The sequence below is a fragment of the Lagenorhynchus albirostris genome, chromosome 21, assembly GCF_949774975.1.
Source record: "Lagenorhynchus albirostris chromosome 21, mLagAlb1.1, whole genome shotgun sequence".
NCBI classification, from domain to species: Eukaryota; Metazoa; Chordata; class Mammalia; order Artiodactyla; family Delphinidae; genus Lagenorhynchus; species Lagenorhynchus albirostris.
The window spans coordinates 28,568,880-28,582,694 of NC_083115.1; the positions used below are offsets into that span (position 1 = coordinate 28,568,880).

The 13,815-nt window shown below is 44.8% G+C and overlaps 2 protein-coding genes across 4 annotated transcripts in view; one reads left to right on the top strand and one right to left on the bottom strand.

Moving 5' to 3' along the window:
- ANGPT2 (angiopoietin 2) overlaps positions 1-5,742 on the bottom strand; it is a 56,298-nt gene extending 50,556 nt beyond the window's left edge. Inside the window, exon 1 of one of the 3 annotated variants that reach the window (XM_060136232.1) lies at positions 4,952-5,736. In XM_060136232.1, coding sequence (XP_059992215.1) covers positions 4,952-5,239 — 288 coding nt within the window. In that variant the 5' untranslated portion in view covers positions 5,240-5,736. Of the gene's footprint in view, positions 1-4,951 lie in introns of all 3 variants that reach the window. The other 2 variants (XM_060136233.1, XM_060136234.1) reach the window with 2 other exon arrangements.
- The window catches only part of MCPH1 (microcephalin 1), a 226,189-nt gene that overhangs the window by 149,632 nt on the left and 62,742 nt on the right, over positions 1-13,815 (top strand). The gene's annotated exons all lie outside the window — the stretch shown is intronic.

Here is a 13,815-nt window from a genome sequence, read left to right on the forward strand (position 1 = left end):
AGTAAGTAATATAGATGCTCTGCAAACTATGAGCATCTGATCTGGAAACAATCTGTGCATGTCCATGATTCATGCCTATACCCTCTTGATCTCAACCCAGGAAACCCACAGCTGTCCAGGCCCTGGTACCATTTGGTGTCCAGAATATGGAACAATATAAGCCACCTCCTTTTTGTCAAAATAGCCATCCCATTTACTGCCCCCTTTCCTGTGTTGACAGGTGATGGATTCCATCACAGGTAGTCTCTCCTTTTTCTCCCTCCCCCCATGTCTCCTTTTCTCTCTAATACATACACACACCCCTTTAATCCATATTCTCCTTTTCCTTAGTCTTCCAAATTTTGCTCTTTTCCCCTAAATAAAATCTTTCTTTCAACCTCTTTTCATGTCACTTGTGAGCCAAAAAAAAAAAGAAAAGAAAAAGATTCTGATCACTGTATAATACCACTGTACAGGTTTTAAGAAGAAGGAAATTCGTTCATTTTGATATTAAATTTGTCACAGTAAAGGGCTAGTATACATCTCTAAGTGTTCATCTTGAAGAAAGGGGCTGAAGTTTAAGGGGAAGGAGAATTTACATCCTATTTTCTACTGTTTTAAAGGTTTGACTTTGTAATTTTACATGGCCCATATATTACTCTCATGTTTTTATGTTATTGTTAAGTTATCCATATAGTGGTAGGGTTGATTGGAACTGTTGTTCTTGAATGACAGATATACAGAGTTTCAGTTATTTTATGGATTAAAATAAGCACTATTTTAATCCATTAAAAAAATGGGCCAGCCTGAGCATCTGATCACCATTTATAGGATTAGTATCCTCTTCAAGTTCCATATAGTACAGTAACTGGCTTACAGATAAACTCCTGGAGTACAACCTGTTTGTAAACTGTAGAGGACCATATTGGTTAAAATCAACCAATTTTCAAAATACAGTAAGGAGACTATATGGATTATCTAGTGTCTAAACAGAAAGTCAGATATGATGGAAGGTGTATGCACAAGCCCACTTCCTACTTCGTGATTGCAGGCAAGTCTTCATCTCCCCACAGCGTGACACCTGCAGAGTTAACCCGGGATGTCAGACAGCCCCGTTCAGTAAGCAGAGGCCACTTGACCATGGAAAACAAATACTGTATATATACTATATATATATAATATAAACTATATGTAGTATATGCATATCTTATATAATATATGTAGTGCGCACATATTGTACTATACATCGTACATAGTATATAGTAAACAGTATATTAAACTTGCATTTTCCAACCTTAAATATGTGTACTTCTCCTACCACAGGGAAACTTTAATCATCTCTGCCTTCCTTACAATAATGATATTAATAGATAATTAAACAATAGTAATCATCTTCTTGCAGTCTTAAATAGAAGGTTTAATCAGCCTATCTGAATGCACCGAATTTGCTTCTACCACTAAACACAATCATGTTTCATGATTCAGGAGACAGCAAGGCAGTACAGGGATGGTGGGTTTATTCCAATACTGTAGTAGAACTTCGTCTGTGGATACAGTGGGAAGTTTTTTCTTTCCTTTATTGAACCAAGCTCTGGTTTGTTTGTTTGGATATACAGCTAAGGAGTGTTTTTCCACCACACATGATCACACACACACACACACACACACACACACACACACACACACACACACACACACACAATCAGTCCCTGGCAGGGGTAGGGAAGGGGCTGACAGTCTGAGTTCATCTGAGCTTCTCACCATCAGTTTTTCCCATTGACAACAGTTTTGTTTTTAGGAGCAAAACTGGATTGTTCCCTATACATCAGCTGATGAATACTTCTCCTACTTTATTAAAAGGATATAGTATTATTAATTTTAAAGAAAGTAAAGGATCTCAATTCAGGTTTACAGCTCCCAGCCTGTGCTTCTTTCGTTAAAAAAAAAAATAAGTAGGATTACGAGGAAATGTTTATATCCACTTAACAGGCATTAGCTTTATTTTTCAAAACACTGTTTTAAAGCACAATAGACTTCGCAGTTGTTGACAACTTTAAAGTATTCATCAGTGTGAAATAACTGTTTATTTCCTTTCCCTGTTTCTTCTGATCGGGGGAAAAAATAAATCTGGTCTCCTAGCAAGATACAATCCATTTTGCTAAGTTATTTGTCAGTTTTAATAAAGTGTGTTTACTGTCACGGGGGCAGAGGTTTGGAATAGTTGCAGGATTGGCAAGGGAATGTGACCTATAGTGTTTTTTAGGTCATTGTGGTGTATTTGGTGTCCTAACTATCACGATTTATCTTGTCCTTGTTTAACCGCTAACCAGAAAGTGAGCCTTCCCTGTATTGCTCCATTCATGTCCCTCTGCGCTCATTCAGAATTCTGACACTTCCTCTGCCTGGCAGACTAAAGGGGCAGAGTGGCATCTTTTGATGATGTGCGAAACAGCTTTCTTAGTCCAGGCTCCTGACAGATGCTAACCACTGAGACGCTGAAATGCGTCTCATCTACCCTGAGGTTAACCAGAAACTTGGTCTTATTTTCCTTCTTGACAAGTTTTCTTAAAACCTTAAAAGTGTTTTGTGTTTTTTTTTCCCCTCTCATTTTTAGTGTTGATCAGGGAGAGAAAGGAAATACGGAATCATAAAAAGCAGCCCTAAAGAAAAGGAAATATGCAAAACACAGAATGGTGCTTTTTCTTTCTGTCATAATCTATCAATAGGGGTTTGATTGTGATGTTGATCATTGTGGCTTATCTATCATCCCATTATATATTATTTTCTCCCTTATGAGAAAAGCAGTGTTTATTATCACAGGTGACAAAACACAGGGATAAAAAACAAGCAGAGAGGTTACATTGAATCACTTTAGGTGGGTTTCATGTTTGCTTTTTTGCTTTCATTCCCAAACCAGAGGCCAGTAAGCCAAGTGAGAGCACAAACTGACTTTCTCAGGTGCACGTTTCCCAAGAGGCCCACAGGACAGGTGCTGAGCCCGTGAAAAGATAAACATGAAGTCATTCTTGGTGACATTTAGCTAGATGGCTAAAGAAAGAATTCAGAAATACCATTGTGCTACTGTTCAAATATTTACCTATTGAACCTGGAAAGGAAAAAATGTTGGTCACCTCATGTAGAATTCCTTGTCCTTTTCCTTCTTTAAACAGCATCTCAGAGATGGAAAAGAAGGGGGTTATTTATCTAGGAAAGAAATACGAGCTCTGTATATGGAGTTGCAGGTATACCTAATGTGGGCTTCATTAAGCAAATACAATTTAGCGGTCTTGATTTGGCAAAACATTCTTCTGTGTTCCTCGACTGTTTATTTTACGAGACGACTTACCAGTCGGGCAGATTAGAATGTTTACTATGAATGACGTGTCTTTCATCTCTCACCGTGGCCGTCAGCCCTGGCATTAACCGTGCCATGGGGGGCATGACAACTCAGGGAGAAATGGGAAGTCAGAGTGAGCAGCTGTTGAGGATACAGTTTGTCTTCCAAATATTCCAACCTGTGTTGCTGCATACTTTTTAAGCTTAACAATATTATTTGCACATCTATGAATTTTAGGAGATTTTTAAAAGCACCACAGGGGACTTCTTAGGAAAAGAAAGAAATTACTGGAGAATTTGCTCAGAAGGGATAGTGCTTACAGATACGACTGATGAGTTTCATATCACAGGGCGAGTCTTTTTGATGCGCATTTGTTGTTTTCTGTTCTTTGATTTGAAGCGACCCCTCTTGTTATACTGAATGCAGTGCCGAGGGCTTTCATTCATCTCAGCTCAGGACCAGAGTAATAACTTGGTCATTTCCTCTCTGAAGGTAGGAGAGCTAATGAGAAACACAGATTCGGAGCCAAGATCTATTCTGAGATTAAGATAAGGTGTCCTGACAGAAGGTTTATGGTGAAATGAAAGACAGGGGCAAAGTTTTGAATGAGGGGAATCAGCTTGTTGTTAAAGTTCCTATATGGCTTTAAACCGTCACGTTCTCTGCTGTGTAAGCGCTGTGATGTGATGTCATTGTAATAGTTAATGATTAATCTATTTCTTGCAATTTGTCTAAACCTCCTGCAGAATATATCGAGTCCACATCAAGCAAAATTCCAGGGTGATTTGGGGGTTTGTATAAATAGCTTTACGTGTGAAAACGATGGCTTGTAAAAGCAAAACTGAGCTTTCAGTGTCCTATTTGAGTTAAACTCTCTATAAAAAGCCTGCAACAGTGGGATCGTGGTAACCCTGCGAACACGACCGTCTTGTCACGGCGTAACTGCAGCAAAATGCCCTGCACGCCTGCCCCACGAGGGGTCACCTTCAAAGCCCGTGGTGGAACTGAAGGGGCCGCAGCGCCCAATCCCCTCGGACGCTTGGAAAACCCACCCCTACAGACAAATGACAAACCCTCGGGATAAAGCCCCCCAGGTTCTGAGAGATGGAAGGTCTGCTTTATTTAATTTCCTCTTGTTTACCAAGAGCCCCAGCCTATTTTAGTAAATAAATTCAGGAAATTGGTAAAGCACTTCACTCCATCCCTTATGGATCAGTAACTAACGTGATTGTCACGTTTTTCCTGGCTCCGTCTCTGCCCTTGCTCACAGCTTCCCTCCCGTGCCTGCAACCGGTTCTATAACGTCCCTGGTAAAGGATATCACCGAGTTGAAAGTACTTGCACAAACAAAACAGCCTACACGTTGTGCAGAGGAGTGCGCTTCCTCCGTGCATAAGGAGTCCTGACTTTAGAGACTTCCCTCCATTGATCCTGGCACTCCCTTCCAGTAATCCTTGTCACTTTTCACCCCCGACCACTTTACGCGGCAGGACAGACTACAGCAAGTGGCAGCTCATTCAGAGGCGTCAGCCACCAGCTCTCTCCCGCGCTCATCGCCCCCCTTCCCGCCCCGCCAGACTGGCTGTTCAGCCCGAGCCGGTCGGAGCTGTGCACGAGGGAGTGGTGGCTCCCTACCTTCATGAGCCACTGGGTGTTGTTCTCCATGATGTTCTCCAGCAGCTGGAGCCTCTGCACGGAGTCGTCGTAGTCGAGCGGCGCATCCCGCTGCACGGCGTTGGGCACGTAGGCGCTGGAGGGCGAGCGGCAGTTGTCCATCTCCGGCAGGAGGAACGTGTAGCTGCAGGAGCCGTGCTGAACCTGATACTGCCTCTTCCCGATGCTGTCCATGCTCTTCCGAAAGTTGCTATAGGCTGCGGCTAGGAGCAGATCACAGCTCAGAGTAAAGAAAACAAGCTGCCACATTCTTTCTTTCTGTCGGTAATAAACCACCAGCTCAGCAAACTTCAAGGCGCATGAGACTCCCGGGCGCTAAGCTGCCCTCTCAGACACGGGGCTCTGCGGCCATGGCTCAGGGTCCATCAGTGAAAGTCTCCTCTTCCCTCCTTTCCCAGCAGTGACCTTGATTTCTAGTGCCGTCTTCTCCCCGGTCCCGCAGCAAACTGTCAGATCGCAGGAGGAAGAATAATCCTCCCTCGTGAGGGCTGCATTCGCCTTACAGATCAGCCTCAATGCTCCTTTGTCTCTCTTCCCCCAGATTCTGCGGTGTCAGGATCCGAATCAATCACTTTCCTTTCCTTATATGATAAGTTGATAACAGCAGCCAGACATGTGTAGCTGGCTGCTCCGCCCTCCCGGCTTGTCCGTTATCTTCCTGTAGGGGGGTCACTAGCCAGGCCACAGGAAAAATCTCTGCCTGATGTGTACTGTCCAACCAGGACTGTATGCTGCAGAAACCCTCTGGGAAAAAGCGATCAGTTACAGGACCCCTGGGTATTTCAGAGGCACCACCCTAATTGAGTATTTCCTAGAGAGAGCTTGTCGGTCTCTTGTGTCTGAAACTGATTTTACAGTGCTAAGCTGGTAAAATATCTGGGGCAATCACTTTAAAGTACAATGAAAGTTCCTGTTTTTTCCTTTAGGAATAAAAATACTACAAATATGTCAGGACTTTGGTTTATTTTTGTTATTACAAACAAAGAGGAAGAGGTCTCGCTCTGGTAAACGCTTTGCCTTTTCATAGGGAGAACAGGTTCGTGGGTATTACTTGATTTGTGAACCATTAGCCAAGTATGCAAAACTTTCATCTTAAAACAGTGGGATAGCAGCAACCTCTTGCTTTATTAAATCGCGTTAGGAAAGTCAGTTTCTGAGCTCTGACATTTCATCTTTTAAGCAAAATATCCACTTCAGTATTCAAAGTAAACTTAAAATGTACTGGACTGATTAATGGCCCGCTAAATTATAATCCACGGAGAAATCAGAATTTAAATAAGAGGAGGCTGAGAGAGGCATACCTAAACTTCTCCTTCCTTAGGTCAGGATTTGCTCAAATCCCGTCATTTTGTAACACATTATCCAGGATCAATTACATCAGTCCCGCTCAGTGTTGGACTCAGGCAAATCACTTCTTTTTAGTTAAGCTGTAAAGTCCTCATCTGTCAAATTCAAGGGTTGCATTAACTCCCAGGATTTTTCTGTTTCAATTCTGTGGCTCCATAAACCCTCCAGGGTACTTCCTTCAATGGCTAAAGCTTAACGCTTCGAAGATTGACAGTGTGCTCACTCACCAGCCAGCTTGTGCAAGGAGGCGGCCGGCGGGGGCGGGGGGGACGGCTTGGAGCCCTTGCGGTGGTCTCTTAACGCCTCAGTGCACAAGGTTTCTCTCCAGGCAGCGGCAGCCTGTTCAGCACCGACCTGATGGACCTCATCCATCCATAAAGCCAGGGTCAGTCTAATAGTGCAAGATCAGATTTCAGGGGACTTTATGATTTTAATTCTTGGATGACTGAAATTTGTATAGTGAATTGTTTCAAGAGACCTAATAATTGTACCTTTAAAAACGTCCCTCCTGTGCACGGCCTGGCTCCGAGGTTACCTCCAGAGCACGGGTTCTTGACCCAAGGTCCCCGGACAGAATTCCTGGGGTCCACGAACTTTGACAGGAAAAGACATCTTTATTTTTCACTGAAGTCTCACTGAAATATAGCCCTTCTTTTAGCTGTGAATAGGTCAGAAACAACAGTGGTCAATAGCTATGGCTTTCTCACAAATAGGAATTGCAGATGTTTTTATTACGATATCTCAAGCTATTACGTGCACTCAGCACTACATTGTCATTTGATCTATCCCAAGATCCTGTTATTTAATCTCCAAATAAAACAGCCCGTGTCATTTTCTGAGAAGGGGTTTGTAGACTTCCCCAGACTCTCAAAGGGCTCAGCGGCTCAGGAAAGCTAGAACCTGATTCTGTCACATGGTTTCCACTAAAGGAACGAATTAAAGAAGATATACTCGTTCAGACTGCTAACTGTAGGCGGACGCATGTAGGATTTGAAGACGGGACCAGTGTGAGAACCCTGATTCACTGAGATCTGAAGCAAATGCTTAACTTCTCTAAGCCTCAATGTCCCTACTTGTGAACTGAGATGATTCTTTCTGTAGCACCTCTAGCGTTATAATGATATGGAATAACGCGTGTTACTTAGGAATACTACTTGCCTTTCTTTATCAGCACTTCCCATTACATGAAAATCAGCTCTTGCACCATCCGATATTATGACTGTGTTATTCTCTGGCTGAACATGAAGCAGAAACATGGGGTGCGCCTTTTTTCTTCTAAGTTTCTCCCTTGTTTGAAAGCGCATAGTATTAGGCGTTAGTATTGCATATGTGGTTTTAAAAATCATCCATCTGCCTCCCAGGCAGATATGGTGGTTTAAAAAGAAGCCACAGGAAGAGCGTGTACCACAAATACTCCTTGTCTTCTGGGTACTGGGGAACATGACAGAGTGTCAGACATAGATAAGCAAATAGAGGGAGGGAGACCCCCTCACCAACGGGCTGTGGTGAGAACACCCAGCAGGAAGGCAGCATCGCCTCCAAGGGCACTGGTCCTGCAGGCAGTTGGCTAGGATGTTCCTTACCCATCCTCTCAAGGCCAGATGTATGGTGAGCAGTGCTCTTTGGAGGCACCTAAATGGGAATTCTTTTTTTTTTTTTTTAAATACTCTACTAATAGACACCGGATAATCTATGTGCTAAATGTGATGATGTATTCTTTCCAGATTTGTAATAGGATTTTTGCGTGTGTGTGCTGGGGGTAGGAGTTTATTAATTAATTTATTTTTGCTGTGTTGGGTCTTCGTTTCTGTGCGAGGGCTATCTCCATTTGTGGCAAGCGGGGGCCACTCTTCTTCGCGGTGTGCCGGCCTCTCACTATTGCGGCCTCTCTTGTTGAGTAGCACAGGCTCCAGACGCGCAGGCTCAGTAGTTGTGGCTCACGGGCCTAGTTGCTCCGCGACATGTGGGATCCTCCCAGACCAGGGCTTGAACCCGTGTCCCCTGCATCGGCAGGCAGATTCTCAACCACTGCGCCACCAGGGAAGCCCCTAAATGGGAATTCTTACCCAGGAGTTGGGGGGAGGCTCTAGCTAGCCCAGGGCTTGGCAGACGTTCTCTGTAAAGGGTCAGATAGTAAATATTTCAGGTTTGCGGGCCACACGGGCTCTGTCACAACGACTCGAGTCTGCCGTCATAGCGTAAAAGCAGCTGGAGACAGTCCACAAACGATGGGAGGTGGCTGTGTTCCAACAGAGTTTTATTCGTGGACACTGAAATTTGAATTTATTATAATTTTGACATCATGAAATAGTGTCTGGATTTTTGTCAGCCTTTTAAAAATGTGAAAACCATTCTTAGCTCACGGGCCGTTCCAAAGGGACCACGGGCTGTAGTCGGCCAACCAGAGGGAGTCGCCAGGGGCTGTGACATGGTTGCAAGGCCACTCTCAAGGCACAGCCGGTGTAAACAGGGAGCCTCCCATGTCTCGAGCACCTCCCGGCTTCTTCAAGAGTTGAGGAGTGTGAGACAGGCCAAGGAAAAGGGACTTAGGGAAGGGGCAGGAACGTTTGACCACAAAGACGGTGCCACTTCGAATCTGGGTCTAAACTGTAAGACGAGGCAGATGCACTAGGAGAACTGACCCCAGGGTGCACATCCCACCTGTGCAGGGCCAGCGCAGGCAGGGCCCCAAGCACAAGCCGATGCCTCCGTAGTCAGGGCTGGGCACGGGGCCGAAACGAGGCGTCACTGAGGAAGCACAGGGGAGGTGCGCCAGCCCGCTGTGGCCAACGTGGAGAACCAGCGGGAGACCCCAGACGGGGGCAGAGCGGGGGCTCTGAGGGCAGACGGGCGGGAAGACCGCCCCACCTCGGTTACGGGCCCGCCCCCCATACTTGTTTGTTTCCTAAGCGCCAGGCAACCAGCAGCTGCAGGCCACTTCCATCCAGGCCTAGGGATGGAGGCTAAACACAGCCTTGACTGTGGTTCTCAGAGCTGTTCAGTTTCAAAGAGAATCTTGAGTTTCGTCAGTGACTTGCTGACAGGACCGCTAAAAGCAGATGGGGCTATAAAACGAGAAATATTATCACAGCTTTCCCCAAAGCTGCCTTCCTGCCCAACCAATTTTTTTTTTTTTTGTCCAAACAGCTCTGCCGAACAGCTGTGTGTGGTGCCGTTTATTTTCTTAATAACGTTTGTTTTCTCCCCCGTACTGTATGTCATCGGCTGAAATTTCGGAGGCTCCCATTTAGTCACCTTAGCACGCGCGGCCTCAAGTTCTCCTTTGACGCTTTGCCGTCGTGAGGTAAATCTTCATTTGATGGTACCAAAAAGGCCACGGGACCCTGTTCCCGGAAAGAAGGAGGTCAGCCTTACAGAGAACTTGGACGAAGGCCCCTCTGCTTCAGTGCCCTGTTGAACAGAAGGCTTAACGGGTGGCGAAAGCCCACGCATCTCCCACTGGTCCTGGCCCCCAAAATGTAGGTCAGATGCCGACGTGCGTCCACTTCTGTCTGGATCACGGCATCCAACTGACCCCAACCTTCCGGAGGCTCCAGGTCACCCAGAGCCACCTGTGAGGCTCTCTCTGTGTAAGGGTGGCCCTGGAAACCAGAAACCAAGATATGGTGCTAACTGTAAAGCAGTGCAGAGTGGGGCAGCCCCCAAGGCCTGGAGCACCGAACAGGATTTGGGGAGGCCTGCGTGGCTTCTGCTCTTTCCAGGGAGCCAGTTTAATACTCAGTGTCTACCGGAATACGTCTACGGCTGGACGAAGGAGGCGATGCAGGTGGACCGGCTGGCCCGGGGAGGCGGGGCTGAGGGCGTTCCTGCCTTCTGAGGAGCCAGCATCGTGTCACTGTCCCCGTTGAAAGCCCGTAGCTAATTGGAAAAGACGGGGCCACCACTCGGACGTGCTTGGGGAGGCACGCTGGTCTCCCGCATCTATTGACGTTCTGTGCCGGGGTCTTTCTGCATCGCATCTGGGCACGTCCCCGGACTCGGTCTCACACCTGCCCGGTCACCATCACGCAGCGCAGTGACCGCCGTCCTGTCACCACTGGCCGCAGGCCTTGGAGACAGTGATTGGGGCCAGCTCTAGGGCCGGCACGGGCTGAAGTTCTGGGAAGTGCTGCGTTGATGTAGGAGGAGCCCTCAGTGCCAAAATGCCCCACGAGGTGAGGCTGGGGCGCTCTTGGGTTTTGGCCGTTTTCAGCCCGTCGGGCTACTTGGGGCTGCAGGCCCCTGGCAGGCTGGGGCTGGCGGGGGTTTAGCGGCATCTCACTCATCTGCCTCCCTGTTCCGGCCTCTTTAAAATTGGCTAAATTAGATCAACATGTTTACAACTTAGTGTGCAGTGCACGGGGAAACCATTAGGAAGTTCACTGGACATAAAATGGTTGCTAAAGAAGAAGTTATTCTTACTCCTTTCTTTCCCGAACTGTGGGCGGCAATTAATGAGCGCGGAAGAAGCAGCAGCCGCAGTGGGCGAAAAGGAAAGAAAGGCGAAGGGGGGAGGGAGGAGGGAAGGGGGGGGAGGAGGGAAGGGGGGGGAAGGAAAGGGAAAACGAGTATTTCAGCTTCCGAAAGCAGGCTCCCTCCGTGGTGATTCACAGAAGAGCCCTTTCCACTACATTCTGATGTTTGTCGAGCTGAACCTGAAGAACCGCAGGTGGCGTCTGGAGCCGTTCTGCAGAAGAGTTGGTGCGGCCTCTCCCCAGAGCTACTGACCGTGTGGAACCGGTATTAAACCCTGAGTCTGGCGGGCTGAGAAGGATAGTCCCCAGCCGTGGGATTTGAAAACAGTACCAAAGAGAAAGCCCCTTAAAGTTACTGTAAAAACAGGAAAAAGAGTAAAAGCGTAAATATCAACACACACGTGTAGCCGTGGAAGGTAAGCCTTGCCCCTACGATGGACGTGGAACACGGCTCCGTGAGGCAAGATGACAAGGATTCCGTCAGACTTGCTTGTGCCTTTCGTTTACATTCATGGATTTAAGGAGAATTTAAAGCAGTGGGTTTCTTTACCCCGCTTTTACCATGGCAAAGATCAACCTTCTTTGGAGACGCTGGCTGTCGCCTCTGTGCTGCACAAACACACACCCCGGAGACAGAACCCATTTCACTGCCAGACCTTTGGTGGCCTTTGGTCACCTGAGCTGGGCCACCACATGCCCGCTTCAGTGTCCTGGACCCGTGGCATATGTGAGCGGGATAGTCCGCTCAGAAGTGCACACAGCAGTGCAGACTTGAAGTCAGATTGAACTCCCTGAGGACGGGATCTCTGGAAATCCAGCCTCTTGTCTGACTGCATTAGTTGTGCTTTATATATCCATTCTTGCCACCTTTCTGATTTTCTGGCGTTGACAGTTTTTTTCTTTCTTTGCCTCTTTAATTTCATCTGTTGTAGCTGGCTACAAGAGTGTGATATACCTCTGAGAATACATAGTTTCTGAAATGATGTATGATGCCTAGGTTAGCACAGTTCCCTGTGCTAGTTGCAATTAAACACACATAGCGTTTGCCATAAAATAGCTGGCCCGTTCTATTTAGAGGAAAATTGTCGTCCACTTAGAATAGGGCATTGGCTCCATAGAATTCACCTTTACAGGAGGTGAGGAAATGTATATTTTGTTAAAATAAGTGTCTGCCTGCCAGAGGAGGAGAAAAAGCCTTTGCCAGATGTGTTTTCAGGCAATTTCCTTTCCTGGGAAACAGCCATTTCCCCTGCATGACCCTCGTGTTTTCATTCTCGGAGCAGACAGAATAAGTGCCGGGCAGTAAAGGGCAGAGGCCTAGATACCATCGCCTTATCTGGGACAATTATCTTCCTTCTCGCAGCTGCGTAACTTCTGTTTGACAGGGAACCATAGGAATATACGTGTCAGGGGTTAGTATTGATGGAAGAATCAGAGTTAATATGGAGAAAAATCTTTATTTGTCATTCTTATTTAGGTTATTGGCTGTCATTCTTATTTAGGTTAGTTTAATTTAAAAGGTACCAAATACTCATTCTAACTTATCTGAGTGTTTATTGTGACATTATGTCTGAAAGACATTTAGAGAAGACAGTTTTGTCTTGTTTTGTTTTTTTAAAGGAAACCTAAAAGATTCCTGAATCTTTTACAGTTTGTACGGCCATGAACCAGCACAGCATCTGCTCAAGAAAGTTTGTTTTGTAAAGCCACATTGTATACAATATGTAACCTTAAGGACTTTGACAAGCCCAAAATCTTTTTATTTGCTAGAAACTTGGGAAATATCCAAGTTACTATTTTTCTTTAAGATTTCATCATGAATTCCCTGAATTTTTGGGAATATTTTAGTTTATATATTTCTCGTGGTAACATGAAGTTATCGTAAATGCCGTTTGATTTTTAAATATTTTCATCCAATATTTTTGTGGACTATTTTATCTTTCCATCAAAAAAATGCCTAAAAGGTCAAGATACAAGTCATAACTTTAAAAAGGCAGTGGATGAAATTCTAAAACAATAGATGAGTGCATTAGCCTGATAATATTTTTGCCAGTAATTCTGTGTCCTGTTTTCTGCCCGTACACAGAAAAAAAAATGCTAAACATTCCCTTTCAGTGGATTGATGTCAGTGATTACTGTTTTGCCCATGACCAACGAAAAGTCAATAATATCTTTCCTTTGACTAACACTATTGTGTTAGTCATCAGAGATTTTGAGCTGGGCTTATGAGTTATAATTTTATATTAAATGTTCCTAAATTCATTTCAGCAAAGTTGTAGAGAATTCAAATCCTGCTGCTTGTGAAAAATGTGTCTAGTCTCTTTGTCATAACCATTCTACTAAAGAACCATCCAAATTCCTCTCAGAATGAATTTTCTCTTGAAAGTGGCCTAATGCCATCTAGATTAATCTTTGTGTAATCTAAATTTATAAAAATTTTATCTTAATTATTGAGAAACCTTTTAAAATAAGAGAGATAAAAATGTCATGTGTGTTATTTCCATTAAGATATATTATCTCTCTTGGTTATAGGTTAACATAAATAAAATCGCTTATGTCAAAGAAGTAAAAAAAAGCAAAAGCACATGACCCCCTTTTGGTATTCCTGTCTGTCCAACTGACTTGATATAAAAGATCTTCCTGTGGGAAATTAGGCTTGATTATGGAGTTATTTGTACTAACAGTCATTTTTTTCCCTAAAAGTCATTTTTGAAGAATTATAAGAAATAGTTATGCATAAAAGGAAGTGATGTTTGCATTCAAGTGTATAAAAATACTCCCCGCCATTCTTGTTCCTCCGTGAATCTAATTATGGTATCTACCGGATGATTTAAGTCTTTCCTAATAATCTCATGTGTATATGCTCTATGTTTTCCTCTTAACCCCTATCTCAAGCAATTTCTTTGGTACTCCTTTAATAATGAACTGTACTTTCCAAAGTGTTTCATTTTAAGGAAGGGGTCTAAATTCAAAGAAAGACTGATACAAAAGAAAAAACGAAAG